Here is a 22507-nt window from a genome sequence, read left to right as displayed (position 1 = left end):
GTCCTTGTAGACACTGAACACAGTGCCTGGCACATTTTCGATGTTGGAGAAGGCAAATCAACTATTCCTCAAATGAACCTTTGAGTTCCAGATCTGGGAGAAAAACCCAGAAGATTTTTATCCAAGGCCCTGGGATCTTCTGCCTCAATAGTGGGTTGTGATGTTAATATTAGTAGCTTCATTCCATGGCAGTTGCTGCATCTAACCCTGACCTTGTGAAGACAGGCCTCTGGTCAGTGCTCTGGTGTGGATCTGCCCGAAGACTGGAAATCTTTTTTCAAGTCAGATGGGCATTATATAGAACTGCAGAGAAGAGAGATTCCAGCTGCCTGCTCTTAGAAGCCACAAGCATGAAAACAAACCCCTGTGTGTTTACATTCTATTTGGACACAGGAGCCAGCTCAGGATACCTTGGCTCTAACCCTGGTTTCCTGCTAACTAGCTGTGTCACCTTGGGATGCTTATTCTCTTTGGAGCTCAGTTGACTTGAGGATTTAGATTTGTTTGTCTCTAATGAACTGAACTGAACTGAACTGAATGTCTTCCAGGGTTTCCCTGATGGCTCAGTGGTAAAGAATCTGCCTACTGATGCAGAAGATGCTGGTTCAATCCCTGGATCAGGAAGATGCCCTGGAGGAGGATATGGCAACCCTCTCCAGTATTCTTGCCTGGAGAAACTGCATGGACAGAGGAGCCTGGCAGACTACAGTCCATGGGGTTGCAAAACAGCTGGACATGACTGAGCAGCTGAACAACAATGACAAGAGATGTCTTCTAGCTTTGTAATATAATTCTCAATCACCTCTTTGGCGGTCTCAGCCATCTGATACACAGCTGAGAATTGGAAAGTTAAAAAAAATGATTGGCAGATGTAGGTATTGCAGACTTTGTGCGATAGAGTGCCCACTTTAACAAAGCCCGAGGTTCTGACTTTGAACCCGTTTACTTTTATTTTACTGCTTCCTAAGTGGTGCAGTGATCAAGGATACTCTTGCCAATGCAGGGAACACAATAGACACAGGTTCAGTCCTTGGGTCAGGAAGATCCTCTGGAGAAGGAAATGGCAACCCACTCCAGTGTTCTTGATGAAAAATCCCATGGTCAGAGGAGCCTCATGGGCTACAGTCTGTTGGGTTGCAAAGAGTCAGACACGACTTAGCGCGCATACACACTCTTATTTTACACCAAAGCTCAAGAAGCCTGTGTCTGACTTTCCATATTGGCAGGACAGAAGTAGACGAAGTGCTTGAGGGGCTGCTACAGTCAGGCACACTGACAAGGATGAAAGTTCAATGTCATTCAATTCAGTTTAAAGCAGCTAAACTGAAGCTTCAGTTATCTTCACCAGTGTCATCAATGGATGACATTGACAAGCCTCATCGTGAGGAGAGAAGCAGGAAAAACTACAAAAGCACAGCTGTCTGGACCACTCAATGTAGAAATAAGCTGCTCCTCCTCTTACTGGCAACGCGCTCTCCAGAAGTGATGGCTGGCCCTGGAGGTGGAAGTCTTAAACTTGAGGCCTGGTTCTTTTTCTTAGTAACTGTGTGGTTTTGCGTCAGTCATTTAAATAGATGAGCTCCACTTTCCTCTCTGTAAGATGGAAACAGCCATTCCTTATTAGGGCTTCCCTTTGCTGGAAGGTGCCAGCATTCCCCTGCCTGATTCTCCCAGCAACCTGAGACGGGAGGCAAATTTATCATCGTATTTGTGAGGAGACCAAGCCTGGAGAGATGGTTGCCCACCCAGTGACAAATCTGTAAGAAAGTCCATTTCTATCTCTCTAATTATACATAGAATTATTGACACTGTAAAGATTTTCTAAATCTGGAATTAGAATGCAGCATAATTAATATTTATTTTGTAAACTGATCATTCTAATGACATTAAGAAAACGTTCAATTTCATTCATGATATATTAGTGAAGAAAATACTGTAGAAAGGCTAGTGTGTTCTTAAAGATTTCTGTATGTAACACTATCAACAATAAGAATAAAAGAAATTTGTAAAGAAAGGAAAAGGTATAGATGCTTAATGAAACAGAGGGTGTTTTCACTTTTTGGTTTTTTAGTTTTTGTAACAGTCATTTATGAAGAATAAATCATTATTGAAGACACCTGAATAAATAATTCTTATATAAAGACCCTCCCGCAAAAACTGATTTTCAAATTAGTGGCCTATCTATAAGTTAATGTGTGGAAACAGTCCAAAAGAATGGGGAAAAAATGACTGAGGGATTAATTCAAAAAGAAGTCAGTTGAAAAAGCAATGAGTTAATATTGATTTTACAGGCTGTTAACAAGGCCATTTCAGTTTTTCTGAAGTCAATTAAAGCTCTAAATAGTCGTCTTGTTTTGTTTCTCCTGGGCTAACTAGATAAAGCTTTAAAGGTATCTGTCACTGTCTTGGGAACATAAAGGAAGCAGAAGAGAAAGTAAGACCAAAGGCCATGTGCGCATGGCTGAAGACCCTCGGCATCACCTTGCCGTACAGCGTCTTGTACTTTTGTTTTATTTGTTGCCTCTCATTTGATGTCCTGCTTGATAAGATTTCGATGATGGCGGCTTCATCAGTTCCTAAAGTGCAGGAGAAAGAAACAAAACCACAGTGAGCAAGAAACAAGCAGGAAGTTTATTTCAGTCCAGCTGGAGAAACCAGGGTAGAGGTCACAGACTTTGGTGTAACCTAGATGGACCATTTGACTTTAATATCTTGTGCTGATAACTGTCTTCTCCTTATTCACTTAATAAGTATCCACTGAGGTCTCACATTGCATAAAGCACAGTACTAGGGATTGTAGTGGAAAGAGGAACAAATACAGTATATCCCTTAATTTCATTGCTTAACATAAATGTAAGAGAAATGAAAACTTATGTCTGCACAAAACTTGTATTCAAATGTTCACAGCAGCATCATTCATAATGGTCAAAAGGTGCAAACCACTTGAATGTCCAAACCACTTGCATGGATAATGGAAAAATGAACCGAGCCATATTCATTTGGTGGAATGTTACTTGGCTGGAAAAAGAAATGGAGACCGATACATTTGACGATATGAGTGGACCTTAAGCACACCATGGTAAGTGAAAGAAACCAGTCACAGAAGATGAAGTATTATGATTCCATTCATATGGAAGCCCAGCACAGGGAAACCTATATTAACACAGAAAGAAGAACAGTGGGTGAAGGTCGGGGGAGCAGAGAGGTGATAGCTCAAGTGTAGGAGGTTTCTTTTTAAGATGATGAAAATGTTCTAAAATGACCATAGTCTCACACATTACCACATTAAAAACAACTGAATACATTAAAAACTGAACACTTTAAATGGGTGAATTGTATGGTGTGTCTTATACCTCAAAAAAAAAAAAAAAGGCTGTTTAAAAAAAATGGTATGTTCCTTGGTCTCCAATTACTTAAAATGGAGTGGAAGAGGTTAAGACAAAAGGCCCAAATTGCTACAATATCAGGCCCATTCATAAACTTGTTAATTTCAGAGAAAAGTCCTAATCGGGAGCTTGAGGGGTCATTACCCCTTAAACTCCTTTGAACCACACTTTTCCCCTGATGCTCAAAATAATCCTTGTTCATCATAGGTGAAAGTGAAAGTTGCTCAGTTATGTCCAACTCTTTGCCACCCCGTGGACTATACAGTCTATGGAAATCTCCAGGCCAAAATTGGAGTGGGTAGCCTTTCCCTTTTCCAGGGGATCTTCCCAACCCAGGGATCGAACCCAGGTCTCCTGTATTGCAGGCGGATTTGTGATCAATATTGAAATGATAATGACTAAGAAAGAAGGGCAGCGTGTCATTTTTAGAACCTGGACACAGGATGGGAAGGGGCTTCCCAGGTGGTGCTAGTAGTCAAGAACCCTCCTGCCAATGCAGGAGACATAAGAGATGCAGGTTCGATCTCTGGGTGGGGAGGATCCCCTGGTGGAGGGCAACCCACTCCAGTGTTCTTGCCTGAAGAATCCCATGGACAGAGGAGTCTGGTGGGCTACAGTCCATAGGATCGCAAAGAGTTGGACATGACTGAAGTGACCTAGCATCCTTGCATGCACAGGGTAGCAAAGATGTCCCAGGGGTTGCAGGTATGGGAATGAAAAAGACTCCTTGACCAACAAACCTTGAATTCAGTTTCTTCAGACTGGGTTCAAGTCCTGGCTCCACCCTTAAACCACACGACACACCGTCAGATTCTGGAGCGTTCCTGCCTGTTCCTAGACCTCCTCTCATGCCTGCTGCCTGTAAATAGTGTGTGCTGGCAAAGGCTTGAAGTGTTTGGCCCCAGCCCACATCGCTTTATTTGGAAAGTCAGTGCTGGGACTTAGAAAGACTGTGCTGACCCAGGTGTTGGAGGGCTGTGCGCTGCTCCTAGGAAAGCCACAGCTCCATGTCTGTGGACTGTTCGTTTGGTCTCAAGGACTAGTTCCACCTTTAGAATTCCAGGAAGATCTAGCTCTTTGATTCTAGCTGGAAAACCAGAAAATTTTAGGATGAGCTCACTTGCAAAAATAACATTCGCTGCCTGCCTCCTTCCGACTCACTCCCAAAGCTATTTCTGCTGTCCCTCCTCATTTCCTCCTGCAGCCTCGCCAACGGAATCTGTATGCAGTTACTTCCTCTGCGACGTGATGTCTTTTTAACCTCTGAGTGCCGGAAATCTCACCTCAGAAGGGATTTTTTTTTCACATTAAAAAAAAGTCTCTGAATCCAACCCCTTCCTTTTTTTTTTTTTTTTTCCCATGTGGGCTGCTCCATGGGGATCCTGCCTTATTCTCGCTGTCCTGAGTGGCCTTTCTGCTGAACAGACCAGCCTGCCCACCCTTCTGCTTCAAACCATTCCATCTAGGCCCCTTTAGATCCAGAACAACAGCCTGGACTCTTCTCTGCCTGCAAGCCCTTCTGTTGGCTTTGCGCCTCTCACCTTCATTCCCATTCCTCCTTCAGGACTCAGCTCACTGGACTCTCCTGGGAAGAGACGGACACTCCTTCCTGGGTTCCTCCTATTGCCCTTCCTCCTCCTCTGCCATCCCTCACTGCAAGTTCCATGGGAGCAGGGGGCACTGCTCATTGCAATCTCCACACAGAAGGCTCTCAGTATTCATCAGACCTGACTTGCTGAGTGAAGGAATGTTTAAATGCATGGGGACGTTTGCACTGCATTTTGACAGCGCTGGTCTCTGTATGGGTGTAAAGCTGTGTACTCTGCTCAGGCGCTCTGTTCTAGCAGGTGATGTGATGTGATGTGATGTGTGTGTGTGTGTGCTTGTGTTGGACTCTTTTCGACCCCATAGACTGTAACCTGCCAGGCTCCTCTGTCCATGGCATTCTCCAGGCCAGAATATTGGAGTGGGTTGCCATTTCCTTCTCCAGAGAATCTTCCCGACCTGGGAATCAAACTCGAGTCTCCCGTATCTCCTGCACTGGTAGGCAGATTCTTTACCCCTCAGCCCCTGGGAAGCCTGTACACAGCAGGGACCAACAGGAAATCTTCTGCTCTGATGCTTCAGTCAACCTACATCTGCATAATTCATGACAATTGAGTTAAAAATTTAAAAGTAAGGCTTTTAAGACTTTGCTTCCTGCAATACTTTTTAAAAGGAGAGCAGAGCAGTCTGGGGCTGGCCCAGCAGCAGCCTGGAGGTGAGGGGCGGAGCAACTGGAAGTGACTTGATTTCCCTCAAGCTCTTTGAGTCCGGGCATCAGGTTTATGTGGGGAACTGTTTCCACTACTGGACCAAGAAGCGATTTACTGAACAGTGACCTCGTCTTATATTTCACAGTATGTGTGTCATATAAGCAGTCTGTGCAGGGGAACAATTCCTGTAAACATTTACAATGGTTTGAGGCACCAGGGCCAGTCCCCAGGGATTCTGGGAAAGACTATTTTTTTTTTTTTAATGAGGAAAGAAGGAAACTCAGCCTTGACTGTGCATAGGACACAGTAATTACACAGTCGAGGTCAGAAGCCGGTGACCGTCAGCCTTGGAGGGCCAAGAGCCTCCTGACTTTGGCTTTTCCAGCAATTTTCTGGGAAGACACGGAGCTGAGTTTCTGCTTGGTTTGAACCGACCTCCCTGGTATCATCCCTGATGAGCGACCACTTCTCAGCAGGCCCCGGAGCCAGCGAGAGCCACCCTCCAACAGCGCCATGGAAGCTTCTCCCTCTAAGACCCGTTTCCGTATTTTTCCGAAGGAGAAATGGCAAACCTCCTTTTGCATTTCTGAGAGGATAATGAATGTTGGGGTCTGTGCGCTATCAGATTAAGGCATTATCTACAGGAAGGATCTGCTGAGATGGGGGTTCACAGAGCCTTGAGAGGAAGGCCTAACGGAGGGTCAGTGTCAAGGGATTTGGGTTGACCCAGACCAAGGGTCCAAGGTACTTAGGAGCTAGGGAAGCATAAGCACCAAAGATGTGAAAAGGAAATTTGCCAGTTTAGTGTTATTTGGAAAAACCAATTGTTATTTTATGGTATAGCATTCTTGTGTTTTTTTTTTTAATTGGGGTACAGTTGTTTTACAATTTTGTATTAGTTTCTTTTTCTGTATCAAAGTGAATCAGCCATACTTATACACATATCCCCTCTCCCTTGGATTTCCTTCCCATTTAGGTCACCACAGAGTCCTGAGTAGACTTCCCTGTCTATGCAGTAGGTTCTCATTATCTCTCTGCTTTATATTGTAGTGTATATATGTCAATCCCAATTTCCCAGTCCATTCCACCACCCCTTCCCTGCTTGGGGTCCATATGTTTGTTCTCTATGTCTGTATCTCTATTTCTGCTTTGCAAATAAGTTCACCTATAGCATTTTTCTAGAATCCATATATATGTGTTAATACACAATATTTGTTTTTCTCTTTCTGGCTTGCTTCATTCTGTATGACACATTCTAGTCAATCCATGTCTCTACAAATGGTCCAATTTAATTCTTTTTTTATGGTTAAGTAATATTGCATTCTTATTATTTTGACTTTCATAGGTGGGTGAAAGCCACCCATGTGAGTGGGAGCCCACGTAACCTTTTTGATGCCTAGGGCCTCTAACCCCTCTCTATGCAACATAGTGGATGCATGTGGTTACTGAGAATGCAGTGTGGCTGGTCTAAGTTGAAATGTTCTGTAAGTGTAGAATATATATAGTCCTTTGATGACTTAACGTGAAAAATGGGATGTCAGGTATCTCATGAATAACTTTGAAATTGACTATCAGTTGAAATGATATTTGTAATACAGTATTGAGTTAACTAAAATATATTGTTAAGATTAATTTCACCTGGATTTTAAAATTTGGCTTCTCAAAAATTAAAAATGACCCGTATGTCTCACCATGATGGCTATTGGACAGCATGGCCCTAGAAATTTAAATCCAGCCCTGGCAGGGCTGGTATAGCAATAAGATAAGTACGTGGTCTTACAGATGAGCTTTGCCAATGATAAAATTTTGCTTGGACTTACTAATAGAAGTTGGAATTCTAGACCTTTATCCAAATGATAGCTTTTCAAGATGGCTCTAGGTCCAATCCCCCCATCCTCATTTCATAACTTTTTGACTTTGGACAAGTATTTAACCTTTGAATCTTGGCATTCTCATCTGTTAAGTCATTACAGTACAAACTTACAGGATTGTCGGGAGGTTACAAAAGATGATGTGTGTGGTACCCAGTTTAGCACTTGGCACGTAGAAGGGACTCTCCAACAGTCACCAGCACAAGAGTGGTTCCACCTCGTGGCCACACCCAAGTGGAGGCGGGAGGAGAACACAGCAGGACTTTGACATTCAGTAGGCGCTGCATCTGTGCTTGGCGAAATAAATTCGTGTGGTGGCTAAGAACTCAGGGATTTATCATAAACCACAGCTGACTCATTCCACACCCACTTCAGCCCCTGTCTCCAGCCCACATCCAGATGTCAGGCCCTCATTCAGGAGGCAGCAGGGAAACACCTGTGAGGCTGGCTCAGACCCTCAGAACTATAAACATCCTGACACTCACAGGCAAGCGTGCCTCCTGATCAGCCAGCCAGGATGTGAGCAAGGACCAGCTCCTCTCTGCTGAGCTCACCTCTGATGCCCCCCAAACCGAACAACCTGGTTGTCACCCTTCATTTCCAGCCCTCCCACCTCTGATTTACTCAACAATACTTACTATGTAGAAATCCCTTCTACTACTTCCCGCCACATTGTCTTCAACCCCAGCTCCTTTGGGATTTCAGCGTTTCTTGGGCAAGATAGACTATTCTATAGTTGGATAGTTCCTTCTACGGAAGCAAAAGATGTCTTCCTAGAACTTCCACTGCGGATCCCAGGTCTTTCCCCTGGACTCACACAAAAAGTTTAAATGGCCATCTTCTACCACAATACCCATTCCTAGGAAAGTAAATCTCCACCGATTGACCTCTAAGTAAAATCTAGCACTTGTCTTCATAAAACATTATGCCAAGAGAAAAAAGCCAGACATAAAAGGCCACATATTGAACACAGTGAGTCCCCTAAAGATGAACCTTCATGTGTCGAACTTTCCAAGATATGAACGTGCATTCTATCGACGCCACGTATGAGTGAAATTGCAGCCTGCCCTCCAGGCTGCACTCCGGGCTCCCACCTCGTCTCCCTCCTGCAGTCAGTATCTCTTCTATCCTGTTCACTCGATGCCCCAGTCCCTGTGTGCGGGTTCTTGTACTGTACTATTGTACTTTTCAAAGTACTGTAAGATTAAAATGATTTTCTTTATTTTTTGTTTGTTTTTATGTATTATGTGTGTGAAAAGTATTATAAATGTCTTACAGTACAGTACCATGTAGCTGACTGTGTTTGTTGGGTGCCTAGGCTACTTTGTTGGACTTAGGAACAAATTGGACTTATGAATGCACTCTTGGAATGGGACTCGTTTATATGTAGGGGACTTAATGTAATTCCAGGTCCATGAAATGTCCAGAATCAGCAAATCCATAGAGAGAGAAAGTGGACCAGTGATTGCCTGGACCTGAAGGTGGAGTCAGAGCGGCTATGAGTACATGTGGGGTTTCTTTTGGTTGATGAAAAGGTTCTGAAATTAGAGGTGATGATTACAAAACCCTGTGAATATGTGAAACCCCATTGAAGTGTAGACTGCAAAAGGATGGATTTTATGATATAGAAATTATATCACAATAAGAAAAAGAAACATTTAATAAAGCAGCTTTTGGATTCAGATGGCTTCTACCAGCCGTGTCTTCTCAGGCCCTGAACCCACCCATGGCCATTGTGTGGCCGAGGTGGCTTAGCTGTGATGTCTCTAAATTGTTGGCACTTGGAGGCAATGACAGAAATTGGTTTAATCCCAGGGCTCACTGCTTACTGGTGTTGTGTCTTTGGGCATGTTACTTAACTTGTCATGGCCTTTCCTCTCATCTGAAAAATGGACTTTTGTGAGAATAACTTAATGAGATCTTATATATAAAGTGCTTGGCTCAAAGCCTAGAATATTAAAAGTTTCCCAATAGGTATAAGAAAGAAAATTGAGGAAATTCATCAACCTCGCTCCTCCCAAGCTATTGCCATTACTTCCTTGTACTCCTGGAACCCTTGATCAACAAACCTGGGATAACTCCAGTGACTTCCTTGGGTTCCAGAGCCTCTGATTATGGTCCCAGCACTAGGTGCCCTTTCCCTCATCCCACTTTGTTCCTGGGTTTACCTTTCTCTTGATCTCTTGCTTGTTGTTGCTATTTAGTTGCTAGGTCATGTCCAACTCTTTTGCCACCCCATGGACTGTAGCCTGTCAGGCTCCTCTGTCCATGGGATTTCCCAGGCAAGAATATTAGAGTGGGTTCCCATTCCCTTCTCCAGGGGAATCTTCCTGATCCAGGAATCGAATCTGTGTCTCCTCCATTGGCAGGCTGATTCTCTACCACTGGGCCAACAGGGAAGCCCAATCTCCTGCTTAGGCTCCCATTCTTGGCCGCACTTAGGCCTGGATGTAAATAGCTGCTCCAGTGTGGCCCCTTGATTCTTAACCTTGGTCATAGTTTTGTCTCCACTTGTTCAGCTTCCAGGTGAAGCTCCAGGTCCGTAATTCAGTTCTCATTAGCTTTGACTCCCCACCACCTCCCATGAAAGACATCAGAGGGTTTAGATGACATTAGGATTATAGAAACTACACTTCTCATGAAGTTTCCCCCAGCTCAAGTTCAAATTAAATGTCATAATTTTCAATCTCTAGCTATTATGTTGAATCCTGAAATGTAATAGGATCTGATAACTTTGAGAGCTTTTATAAAGGGAAACTTAAAAACGATCAGTTTAGCTTGGAAGATATTAATACAAGATAAGTGGGAGGTCATCTTCCTGAGATCGTGGGAAAGTCAGACGTGAGATCAAGTTTAATCAGCGTCAGGAGTGAATGAGAAAACAAAATATCTTTCATACCCATTCCTTTGCAGGCTTTGTTCAGCTTTTTGGCATCTCGATCGGCATCAAAATGCTGATGACTTTTTGCTTTGGTATCTCGACCACCATCCAAGCCCTGATGACTTTTCCCTTTGGCCTAGAAGAAAAAATAATTGCAAAGGTGAGTGGACAATTTGTTGTTGTTGTTGTTGAGTCATTAAGTTGTGTCTGACTCTTTGGGCACTAAAAATGATCTCTGGCTGAAATTGGCAGCTAAAAGGAAGACCAAGCAGACACCCAGATGAGGGAACAGCTCCCGCTGTACACATGGGTACGTGTGGAAATCAGCTGGGGAAGCTCTGGCTGCAGAGAGATGGCTGGTACCTCCTGGAGCCAGCTGGACTCGGATGCCACAGAGAATGGGCCCCTTTGTTCTCTGGGACAATCAGCCCGATCAGCTCTGGGAGGAGTGATTTTCTCATCGACTCCTCCTCTGTGTGTCTGTTTCTGAAACAGAGAGTAAAACAGTGGGCCAGTGTCTTGGAATGCTGGTTTTCCCCCTTTGCCTTGAGACACAGCCTGTCTAGGGAATAGTTGCTGCCTGCCAGAAACTGAGGATTCTAGGATCTTATTACAGATCCATTTTGTAAGCTGGGCTAAAGCTTTACCATTCACACAATGAGAGATGTACTATTTAATTTGTCAGAGATAGGAGGTATTGGTTTTACTGATCCTTGGGAAGAGAAAGTTCTGTATGTATACTAATCTAATGTTTCCCATATTTTAGTCATTCACATAGTACATCCAGTAAATGTCCACAGCTATCTAGGTCTACATTATTATTATTTGCTTATTATTTTTCTCTCAGTTGACCTAATTTGTTTTGCTTTAAGTTATTTTCCAGAAAGAAACTTTCTGTTAGCAATGAAGTGGAAAACCAGTGTTGCTTGCTTAAACAGAAGGTAAGCATAAAAAATCTGCACCGCTATTAAAAATTTAAAGACGTGAGGTTAATTGCGGTTATGCAATGAGTAGCTCTGAACACACTCTGGCTTTTCTCAGCTCTTTGTCTCTCCTCAGAGACCTTCTTTAATGACAAGTGTCACTTATTTGCCATCCTTCCGGGAAAGCTGGCTCAAGTGTTACTGTCTACACTCCCGGATTCTCCTCTCCCTCCTTTCATTTCTGTGGGCGCCTACTGGGAATGAGCAGTAAGCCACATGAAGCACAGAGGAGGAGCTGCGTTCCTCTGCCTGGCAGCTCTGTGTCCTCTGAGGACTTCCCCTCCCCTCTTCCACGCGGTCTCACTGGGGCTGTCAGTCATGAGGCTTGAGCCCCGTTGTCCTGCCCTTGGGTGGACACGCACCCTGTCACTCAGGCAGTAGTGACTGGTTCCGGAGTGGGGATGCAATCCAAGCAGGATCAGTTAGAATTTTTCTGCTTGATATATAGATATTGGGAGAGAGATGTCTCTCCCTGGTGGGTTTGCTAAGCTGACTGAGCGTGAGTGTAGGGTGTGTTGGTGGCCATGCGGTCCACTCCATGAAGGAAGCATGGGTTCAGTATGAAGCAAAGCAGAGGTAATAAGAGTGGAAATACGGAGAGAGAGAGAGAGAGAGAGAGAGGGAGAGAGAGAGAGAATAAAACTAGGGACTGGAGGAGGGCTGACTTTTAGGTTTTGGTTAATGGAGAATCATATAATTTTAGAGCCAAAGGGATATCAGGACCCCTCCCCGCCATTGCCTTTTGCAATGTACTGTATAGTCCATCTTCCCCTCCCTCCTCTATTTTTTGACCCCGTGTGACATGAGGGATCTTAGTTCCCCAACCAGGGATCAAACCCACGCTCCCTGCAGTAGAAGCACCATGTCTTAACCCCTGGACCTTTAGGGAAGTCCCACCTGGCCCATCTTAACGTATCTATTCCTGAAACAAGCTGGAGAGGGACTCATATTTGTTGAGCACCTGCCACATGCTAGACGACTCCTTCACTGACAGACCTTTCTTCACGGGGAAGAGTAGGCGTTAGTCACTGATTTACAGAGGAGGAAGCCTAGGTTCACGCAGGTCAGAGCATCTATCTGTGTTCTTACAGGATGCGTGTGTGTACCAACTCAATTTGTCTCCTAAAGCCCATGCTCTTGTGTCTCCTGCACCATCCTCTGTGTGTGCGTGCTCAGTCACTTCAGTCGTATCCAACTCTGTGCAACCCTATAGACCGTAGCCTTTCAGGCTCCTCTGTCCATGGAATTTTCCAGGCAAGAATACCAGAGTGGGTTGCCATGCTCTCCTCCAGGGGATCTTCCCAACCCAGGGATCAAACCCACGGCATCTCCTGTGTCTTCTGCATTGCGGGCAGATTCTTTACTGCTGAGCCACCTAGGAAACCCTGCACGATCCTGCCTCACATCTAATTATGACTGGTACCTTCACATTCAGTGGAGGGATGGTGTGTCCCATTTTTCTTTCCCAATCTTTTGTCAGCTGTAAGAAAACTATCTGGGACTTAGGAAGGCTTGTTGGCAGGACCAGAAATATAATTTGTGGAGCTCAGTGCAAAATGAAAATGTAGGGCTCTTTGTTCAAAAGTGATTGAGAATTTCAGGTGCCATCAAAGCATTTAACCAACAGCAGGGCCTTTGTAAGTGTGGGACCCTGTGCAGCTGCACAGGCTGCACACTGACCAAGCTCACCCTGCTCTTTGATCACATTCTAAAAGGGCTGGTTCTCTGGGTGTGTGAGTGTGGGAAGGAGCAATCTTAAAGAAGTAAATTGTGTCTCTGCTTTTCATCAGGAGTATTATGGGTGGCTCAGGAAGTGAGGTGGAGTTGAACCAGAGCAGCAGAAATCTCCCAGTAACAGGCTGGTTCATAAACAGTTTTGTAGGTCACTTTAGCTTCATCCATGAAAGAATTCAGTGGAACTCTTATTATCTATCCCACTTCCCAACTGACAAGTTGAAACAGAGATGGGGGCTCTATGAATGGTTTTGGTTATGCCTGAGGGTCCTGGCTGAGGGGCGGTGAGGGTGGGGAGGGGTCCAGGTGGGTTTACGCTTGCTCAGCTCTGTGCTGGCAGTCTGCTTCTTCCCCAGGGGGAGACTTTCTTCCTCATTGGCACGAAGATGCTGCCAGGGCCTGCAGAAGCCATGAGGAGACTTGTTCAAGATCCCCGGGCCAGGTAAGTGCAGAAGTGGAGCCAGGGCTTTAACCAGGACTGTCTGGTAGTGAGCTACGGAATGCCATTCAGTCTCTGTTTCAGTAAGACGGTTCCATGATACAAATATCATGGAGTTGTAAGAGGGGAGGGATGTGAAAAGGATCCTCTGAACAGGGGCAGTTTGTTTATCTAAGACCAAAAAAGTACAAATAAGTGTCCTTTAGGCCAAAATAATATTGATGTCTGGGCAAGGTGGCGGGGCCGTGTCGGGGGGGAAAGGAGGCTGGTGGAGGGTGTGCATTGGGAAAGGGTTGAGCCACGTGGCAGGAATAAAGATGATGTTGAGACTTCATATTTACTAATGCAGCGTGTAAGTCTCTCTCAGACGTATGACTCTCAGCAGGGCAGGATAAAGTAACTGCCCCCTTCTAGGAATGAGTCTTAGCTGTCTTGGTTATCTTTCCTTATCAGAAGAGAATTCCATCTTGTTCCTAATTGTTTAATCACTTAGTCATGTCCAACTGTAGCCTACCAGGCTCCTCTGTCCATAGGCTTCTCCAGGCAAGAATACTGGAGTGGGTTGCCATTTCTTTCTCCAGGAGATCTTCCCGAATCAGGAATCGAACCCCCATCTCCCGCATTGGCAGGCAGATTCTAACAGCAGGATATTCGATGTCAGAGGAAAGGAATTGTGTTTTGTGATTTTAAAAAGAAAAAAAGAAAAAGAAAACAGTCTGTTTGGAAGGAATCTTCCCCTTGGCATGGCCGGGACTGCGTCTACAATGGCTGCATTCATCAGCCATGGCCAGTGTTGATGCAAGGGCTGTCCTTGGCTTGTTCCGATGAGCCGGGTAACAGCTTCTCCAGAATGCACATGGAGCAGACATTCGTCCTCCATGGTTCATTGTTAATGGGCCGGGCAGCTGACTCTGGGGCCTTGGGCCAATTTGCTCATCAGAAGATTTTGTTTTGAAACCTGAGGCCACTGAACAGAACTTCCATACAAAGCAGGTCTGCAGGAATGTGAACCAGACACAAAATGGCAATGCAGGAGACCCCAGGATGGGGACGAAAGGTTGGGTTTGTGAGGACTGAGGCAAACACATGGTTATTCTACCTGCTTTCTACTGCTGCTGCTGCTGCTAAGTCGCTTCAGTTGTGTCCGACTCTTTGCGACCCCATGGACTGCAGCCCACCAGGCTCCTCCGTCCATGGGATTTTCCAGGCAAGAGTACTGGAGTGGGGTGCCATTGCTTTCTACTACAAGGCATCAAAGAGCTGGGGCAACACTCCTTTTTTTTTTTTTTTAATAGCATTTGCATTGATACTCAGGAGACGTGTAAAAAAGACATGATGCTAGATGTTAATAAAAATGATTACAGAGTCTGGGTTTGAGGCCACACAGATTCAAGTTTGAATGTGGTCCTGCCCCTCTGCAGCCATGTGAACTTGAGCCAATTAAACTCTAAGCCACTATTTCCTCATCTGTAAAATGGGGGCAGTGTCTGCCTTCTGAGATCAGAGACTTACTTGAAATAACATTTCCAGTGCCAGATAATTAGACAAGCCACAGACATGTTAGTCCTGTCTCTGCTACTTTGGGCAAACTCTTTTTTGTTGTTGTTTTGTAGTGATAGTTAGGCTTTCAAGTCTGTGTATTTTGACTTGGCAAATTTGGACGGTATACATGTATTTTCTAAACTTGAAATTATGAGATTCTATTATCTATCTATTCATCCATCTATTATCTATCTTGCAGTGCCCCAGAAGACATCATGTTTATAATAAGTAGCCACTGAGGATATGTTAATGGGTTTCCCTGGTTGCTCAGTGGTAAAAAATCCTCCTACAATACAAGAGACACAGGAGACACGGGTTGACCCCTGGGTTGGAAAGCTCCCCTGGAGGAGGGCATGACAAACCACTCCAGTATTCTTGCCTAGAGAACCCCATGGACAGAGGAGCCTGGTGGGCTGCAGTCCATGGGGTCGCAGAGAGTTGGACAAAACTGAAATGACTTAGCACACAGGTACAGGGATATAATAGTCAACTTTAAGTACACAGCTTTCTAGTCAGACTGGATTTGAATCCCATGGGGACTGCTTATTTCCTCTGTGACCTTGGGCAAGATTGGGAAACTCTCTGTGCTGCGGCTTCCTCACGGCGAAATATCGCCTATCTCGTAGGTTTCCTGTGAGAGTTCAAATAAGTCATTCATGCAAAGCATCTGAAAGGAAGCCTAGCAGAAGGCATATGTTCAATAAATGGAAAAAAAATTTGTTGAAGGCAGATCAGCCATGACCTTTCTAGAATATTCGAAACCTTTCCTGCTTGAGGGGTTTTCACCTTGTAAATGGCTCTCTAAAGATCAGTTTTTCATTCATCACCTGCAGCGTGGCTCCAGAGTTCTAAGCATGCACTTCACTGAGGGCAGCAAAGTGGTTAATAATTCAGGCTGTGTGGAGTTCAGATGATCTGGGCTGACACCACAGCCACATTCTGGCCAGCATGACAGTTCGCACCCACTGGGTGTGAGGGTCCCACTGAGATTCAAGTCTGGTGCAGAGTCAACCATCGGACTGCTCAGTCCAGGCCCAAAATGAAGCAAATACTTCCAGCGCTACAGAGAGCACTGCCTGGTACATGATTCCTCTGGGAGATTTTTGTTTTTTTCTTTCTTGTCTACATGTCATCTTTCTGTGTTTTCATGTCCTTGCATCTCAAACAGGGACACCGAGGATCAATTTTTCTGGAGGAAGGATGCAAAGAAAGTCGATCGATCCTAGGAGCCTACTAGGAAGCAGTGCCACCTAGGCAGAAAAAGGGTTGAAAACATCACTCTGAAATGACTCAGGTTTAGCACATTGACTGTCCAGGAGGAAAGGTAGCTCTCTATTGAGTTCTGACAACTTTATCGAGTTTCGATACCCCCAGCCAGAAGGATGAAGGGAAGGAACAGATACTCAAAGGCTTCTGACTCTGTGCAGTTCAAGCAAGCCTTAACTCTTATGATCAAGAGGGAATATTTTACGAAATCTTCCTCCAGCTCCCAGCAAACTCTGCCAATGGTGTGTGTTAAAACAAAGGATATGGTTTGCAAATTCGTTGCTCTATGCATTATATCATAACTAAGATTTTCCAGATAAGTCATCCAGCCCGAGTACACTCATATTTAAATACACTCCTGCTTATCCGTAGATGTAACCTGCTTAGGTGACCTGATCTTCTACTTGGTTAACATCAAGACTGGAAAATAACACACTGTCTCGTGAGAGACATGTGAATTCATTGAAAAGCAATGCCCTGCAGGCAAATTAGACTATCCTCTAGCAGTTCCTCCCCTTTCACCTGCTTTCTCGCCTCCCTTCTCTTTTTCCTTTTCCTTCTTTCCCGTTCTCCTTCCTCCTTCTATTTTTCTTCCTTCCTCTTCCTTCAACAAACAAGCATGGAAGATCTATTATGTGGCAAGCACTACCCCAGGTGAGGGGGACTCAATGGGTCTATTAATTGTAACCCTTGTCCTCAGGGAAATAAACACAGAAATAGATCAATGACCATTGCGTTAGGATATAGTAAGCACTTTGGCTGCAAACAGCTGAGAAGAGAAAGAGGAATTTCTATGGAGAAGTTGACATTTGTGCTGGCTCTTCAAAGATGCATAGGAGTTCAGTCAGTTCAATTCAGTCACTCGGTCGTGTCCGACTCTTTGTGACCCCAGGAATCATAGCACGCCAGGCCTCCCTGTCCTTCAGCAACTCTGGGAGTTCACTCAAACTCACATCCATCTAGTCGGTGATGCCATCCAGCCATCTCATCCTCTGTCATCCCCTTCTCCTCCTGCCCCCAATCCCTCCCAGCATCAGAGTCTTTTCCAATGAGTCAACTCTTCACATGAGGTGGCCAAAGTACTGGAGCTTCAGCTTTAGCATCATTCCTTCCAAAGAAATCCCAGGGCTGATCTCCCTCAGAATGGACTGGTTGGATCTCCTTGCAGTCCAAGGGACTCTCAAGAGTCTTCTCCAACACCACAGTTCAAAAGCATCAATTCTTCGGCGCTCAGAAAAACCATAGCCTTGACTAGATGGACCTTTGTTGGCAAAGTAATGTCTCTGCTTTTGAATAGGAGTTAGGCAAGCGCAAAAAAGGGGGAAGAGGAAGGGTGGAAATGGAAGAAAAGGGACAGTCCAGGGAGAAACTATAGCAGGATGCTTCCTGGGTCTGTGTGCATGCGTGCTTACTGTGACCTGTGACAGCGCTGCTGCAGAACAAGCATGATCTGAATGTGACATAAAGACAAAATGTGAACTTGGGAGTCAGTCCCACTGTGTTCAGTTACTCTTTGCCCCTTGCTGGTTGTAGGCCTGCAAGCAAGCTGACCCATCTGTCCGAGCCTTTGTTGTCTCATCTTCACAGCAGGGCGGTACCAGCTCACCGCAGTGTGCGATTTAGCTGTGGTCGTGCTCAGGGTGCAGTCGCACCGTGCCAGGTTACAATCAGCACACGGACGGTGGCACGTAGGAGGTGGGGTGCTGGATGACAGGAGGAGGTAAGGGTCATTTGTGAACTCGGAAATATTATCAAAAAGGAATGGGAGTGGCATTTGGATTGTTTACTCTTTCCAGCTCTGGTCTCCAGAAGCTTTCGCTGTCTGCAGTCTGCTGGGTAAATATTTAAAAGTGGTTGCTTGGTATCCAGGCTCTGAGACAGGAAGTCTCCGAGGCAGAGCTGGGGAGCAGAGGGCAGAGGGCTCACTGTACACTGATCTGAAGAGGCCTGCTGTGTGAGCTGACGTGGAATCAGGAGAGGATGGGGAAGACTAGTAACAAGGGGTGGGATTAGAGCTAAGCAATGGCCTAGGCTTATTAAACAGGAGCAAAATGAAGGCTGGGCTAGGGAGACCCTCAGACACACCTGCACTCTCCTCAGCATTAGCAAGACCATTGCTATGCTGGTTTGTGGTACCTTGAGTGGTTTGTGGTACCCATTTGGGCTAAACTTGCCTTGTATAGAGTTGGGGCAACTGAGGTTCACTCTGGGCCAGACACTTCTTTCTGATCACATAGGTAACCACCCCACCCCACACCCCTCTTCAAGATATCTGCCTTTGAACTTGGTGTGATGCTGGTTCTCTCCTTATCCTTTCAAAGTCTCTGTTTTCCCATCTGCAAGATGGTAATAATAGTATCTCTCTCTTGTGGGTTGTTATAAGGATATGGGTCAAAAATGCTTAGCAGGATACTCGGCATGTGGTAAGGGCTCAGGGTTATTTTTAGCACTTCCTTCTATCTTGACCTGATTCCGGCTGTGTTGAACAAGCCCTTGACATGGTGCCTTGTATGCCAGCTTTAAAATAGCTCATTACATAATTTTGTCCAAAAACCATTTTTTACTTGTAGCTAAGTAGCAGCAGGAGCTAAGAGTTTAAGAGAAATTTATGGGAGAAACACTTCAAACTGAGAATGACAGCTGAATATAACACATTTACTACATGCCCGGCACAGATCCAAACAGTTGACATATACTCACTCAGTATTCACAATAACCCTATGAAGTAAGTATGAAGGTGGGCTAGGGAGACCCTCCTATTTTGCAGATGAGGAAACCAGAGCACAGAGAGGTTAATTAATTGCCTGAGGTCACACAGCTAGTAAGTGATGGAATTCAAACCTACACAGTCTGGATCCAGAAACTCTACTGTTGACTTCTCATCAACCAATTTTTTTTGTCCCTGTCAAAATTGTTTATTTAAAAAAAATTTAATGGTAGAAAAGTTCATTTCAACTCTTAAAAATGCTAGTTTTTACAAATAGAAACATCAATGGAAACCTGTGACTGGTCTGCTGACCAAGGAAGCTGAGGACCATGTGCATGGCCATGGGGTCAATAAATGTTCCTGATGATGAGTCAATAGGAACTGAAATGAAAAATAAAGGCCAGTTATCACTATTTGCAAGGCAAAAGGGAAAGCCTCTCCCAGGGCAAAGTGTGTATGCAGGGCAGACGTTATTGTCAAACTCTGCTACCAATATTCCTTCTGAGTCAAATGAAATTGTATTTTCAGCTTCTTTTCTGTAAAATGGGACCAATACCTACCGTACCCAGCAGAATCTCAGGAAGATAAGATGAATGGTGTTCGCAATGACAATGTGAATATCATTTACCATAGCCAGGATTTAGAAACGACCTATGGGGCTTCCCTGGTGGCTCAGCTGGTAAAGAATCTGCCTGTAATGCAGGAGACCCAGTTCAATCCCTGGGTTGGGAAGATCCCATGAAGAAGGAAATGGCAACCAACTCCAGTATTCTTGCCTGGAGAATTCCATGGACAGAGGAACCTGGCATATAATCCATAGAACTGCAAAGAGTCGGACATTACTGAATGACTAACACTTTCACTTTTCATGTGTCTGTCAATGGATGAATAGATAAAGAAGATGTGGCAGATAGCTAGCTAGCTAGCTAGCTAAATACACAAACAAACTTGAGATATTATGTCATATATATATATATAATGGAATATTATTCAGCCATGAGAAAGAAGGAAATCCTGTTATTTCCTACAACATGGATGGATCTTGAGGGCATTATACTAAGTGAAATAAGTCAGAGAAAGACAAATACTATATGATATCACTTATATGTGGAGTCTAAAAAAGCTGATAGAAACAAACACTGAAATGGCAGTTACCAGGAACCAGGGGAAAAGGAATGAGGTTAGCTAAAGCATACAAACTCGCAGCTGTAAGATGAGTAAGTTCTGGAGATCTAATGAATAACATAGTGGTTATAGTTAAATAATACTGTATTATATACTTAAAGCTGCCAAGAAAGTATCTTAAATGTCCTCACCACAAAAAAGAAATGGTAACTACATGCCATGCTGCAGGTGTTAGCTAATGCTATGCTGGTAATCATTTTGCAATATGTAAGTGTATCAAGTCAACACGTGGTACACTTTAAACTTACATAATGTTATACATCAGTTTATTTCAATAAAGCTGGAGGGACTTCCCTGGGGGTCCCGTGATTAAGACTCTTGTGCACCCACTCCAGTGTTCTTGCCTGGAGAATCCCAGAGACGGGGGAGCCTGGTGGGCTGCCGTCTATGCAGTCGCACAGAGTCGGACATGACTGAAATGACTTAGCAGCAGCAGCAGCTTCCACTGCAGGGAACACAGGTTCAGTTCCCAATTGGGAAACTAAGATCCCACGTGCCACTATGGCATACACATAAATAGATAAATAGCAAAGATTATGTTTAAAAAAATAATAAAACTGGGGAAAAAAGAGAACATGTGAGGACTGGGGAGAACGCTTTCATTACAGTGATCAGAATTGGCCAGGGAGGGACTGACTTTTCCGACCTGCTCCAATAGGCTCTCGGGACTCTTCCTCCTCTCCCCATCTCATCCCAAGTCTTCCAGTTACCCCTTTTCCTGCTACTAAGACATCTTGCCATAGGGATCATCGTTCGAGGACCACAGTCTGCCAGGGAACTGAATTTTAGCAGAGGCATTGTGAAGACTAAGAAGGCATGAGGCCAGCTGCAGGACCAGTTTCTGATGTTTGCCCCCTTGGGGTGACTGCTTACCAGCCTGATGAACTGTCCAACATTCTCACAGGTAAAAGGTCACTTCTCTCTGCCTGACAGAATCTATGCAAAAACGACTGCTGGTTTGTCTTACTAGCCAGAGGCCTGTCCATGTGAGGCAGGGGAAGCAGAGGGCGGATGCTGTGATGGATGGATTCCTCCCTGTCCTGCCTGAGTCTGCAGAGAGCCAGAGGAGCTTCGAAACTGACAGCATGGAACCTCATGTCCCTTTATTTTTTAAACACCTGGTTGCCCACTGTTGGTTCTATGGGCAACGGAGGAGAATGGATCTACTTAAGGAAATTTACTGAAGCTTCATCTTCTCTCTGAAACTGTCCTGACCCTCCTGGAAAGAAATGAGGATTTTCTGCCAGTGGTGGGCTGGCACTGAGGTGAACAACCGTTTGACTGCCCAAGATGGAGGGTTTCCTGGGAAATCCTGGGTTTTCAGTGCTAACACTGGGACAGTCCAGGTGAACCAGGATAGGTGGTCACCCTAGCTGAAACTGACTGTGCAAGTTTGCAATAGTCAGCATGTGCACACACAAATGACTGAGTCCTAATAAATCTGAATCATTAAGATATAAGGCAATGGCACCCCACTCCAGTACTCTTGCCTGGAAAATCCACGGACGGAGGAGCCTGGTGGGCTGCAGTCCATGGGGCCTCGAAGAGTCGGACATGACTGAGCGACTTCACTCTCACTTTTCACTTTCATGCATTGGAGAAGGAAATGGCAACCCATTCCAGCGTTCTTGCCTGGAGAATCCCAGGGACGGGAAGGCCTGGTGGGCTGCCGTCTATGGGGTCGCACAGAGTCGGACACGACTGAAGCGACTTAGCAGCAGTAGCAGCAGCAAGATATATGTATATACTAGGTATGGGCTTCCCAGGTGGCTCAGTGGTAAAGAATCTGCCTGCCCAATGCATAGGAAACATGGGTTTGATCTCTGGGTCAGAGAAGGAAATGGCAATCCACTCCAGTATCATTGCCTGGATAATCCCATGGACAGATGAGCCTGGCAGGTTGCAGTCCATGGGGTTGCAGAGTCAGACAGGACTAGTGACTGAGCATGCATGCAGATATATGAGGTATAGGTATTTTAAAAACTCTCCAGATAATTCTAATGTGTAACCAAGGATGAAAACCACTGGTCTCATAAAAATTAAGACATTTCCAACTGATATTTCAATGAATGAGAAAGCTTTAAAAATATATACACTGAGTGTTTGTACAAGTAAGAAATCCTAGACTTTATCCAGGGTGTAAAAGATAAAGGGAAGAGTTTTATCAGAGATTCTTAGGGTAGAAATTCAACCAAGTGTTTTTCAAAGTAGATAACATGGAACACTGAAGATATTAAAACCCACTGGATTTCTAACTG

At 44.8% G+C, this 22507-nt stretch overlaps 1 protein-coding gene and 1 long non-coding RNA gene across 2 annotated transcripts in view; one reads left to right on the top strand and one right to left on the bottom strand.

Moving 5' to 3' along the window:
- Positions 1 to 22507, bottom strand: part of ANXA13 (annexin A13) — a 57301-nt gene that overhangs the window by 20926 nt on the left and 13868 nt on the right. The window contains exons 3-4 of the mRNA XM_040262181.1: positions 10412 to 10486; positions 2482 to 2576 (exon numbers count right to left, since the gene is read on the bottom strand). Of these exons, the coding sequence (XP_040118115.1) occupies positions 2482 to 2576; positions 10412 to 10486 (170 nt within the window). The remainder of the gene's footprint in view (positions 1 to 2481; positions 2577 to 10411; positions 10487 to 22507) is intronic.
- Positions 10867 to 21776, top strand: LOC120878936. The gene is made up of 3 exons (XR_005724672.1): positions 10867 to 11018; positions 11266 to 11334; positions 20908 to 21776. It is a non-coding gene; the product is annotated as an uncharacterized LOC120878936 (long non-coding RNA).

This window comes from Oryx dammah, unplaced genomic scaffold (genome assembly GCF_014754425.2).
Source record: "Oryx dammah isolate SB20612 unplaced genomic scaffold, SCBI_Odam_1.1 HiC_scaffold_19, whole genome shotgun sequence".
Classification (NCBI taxonomy): Eukaryota; Metazoa; Chordata; class Mammalia; order Artiodactyla; family Bovidae; genus Oryx; species Oryx dammah.
Note: the sequence above shows the minus strand (reverse complement) of the source record. Positions and strands in the feature narration are given on the sequence as shown.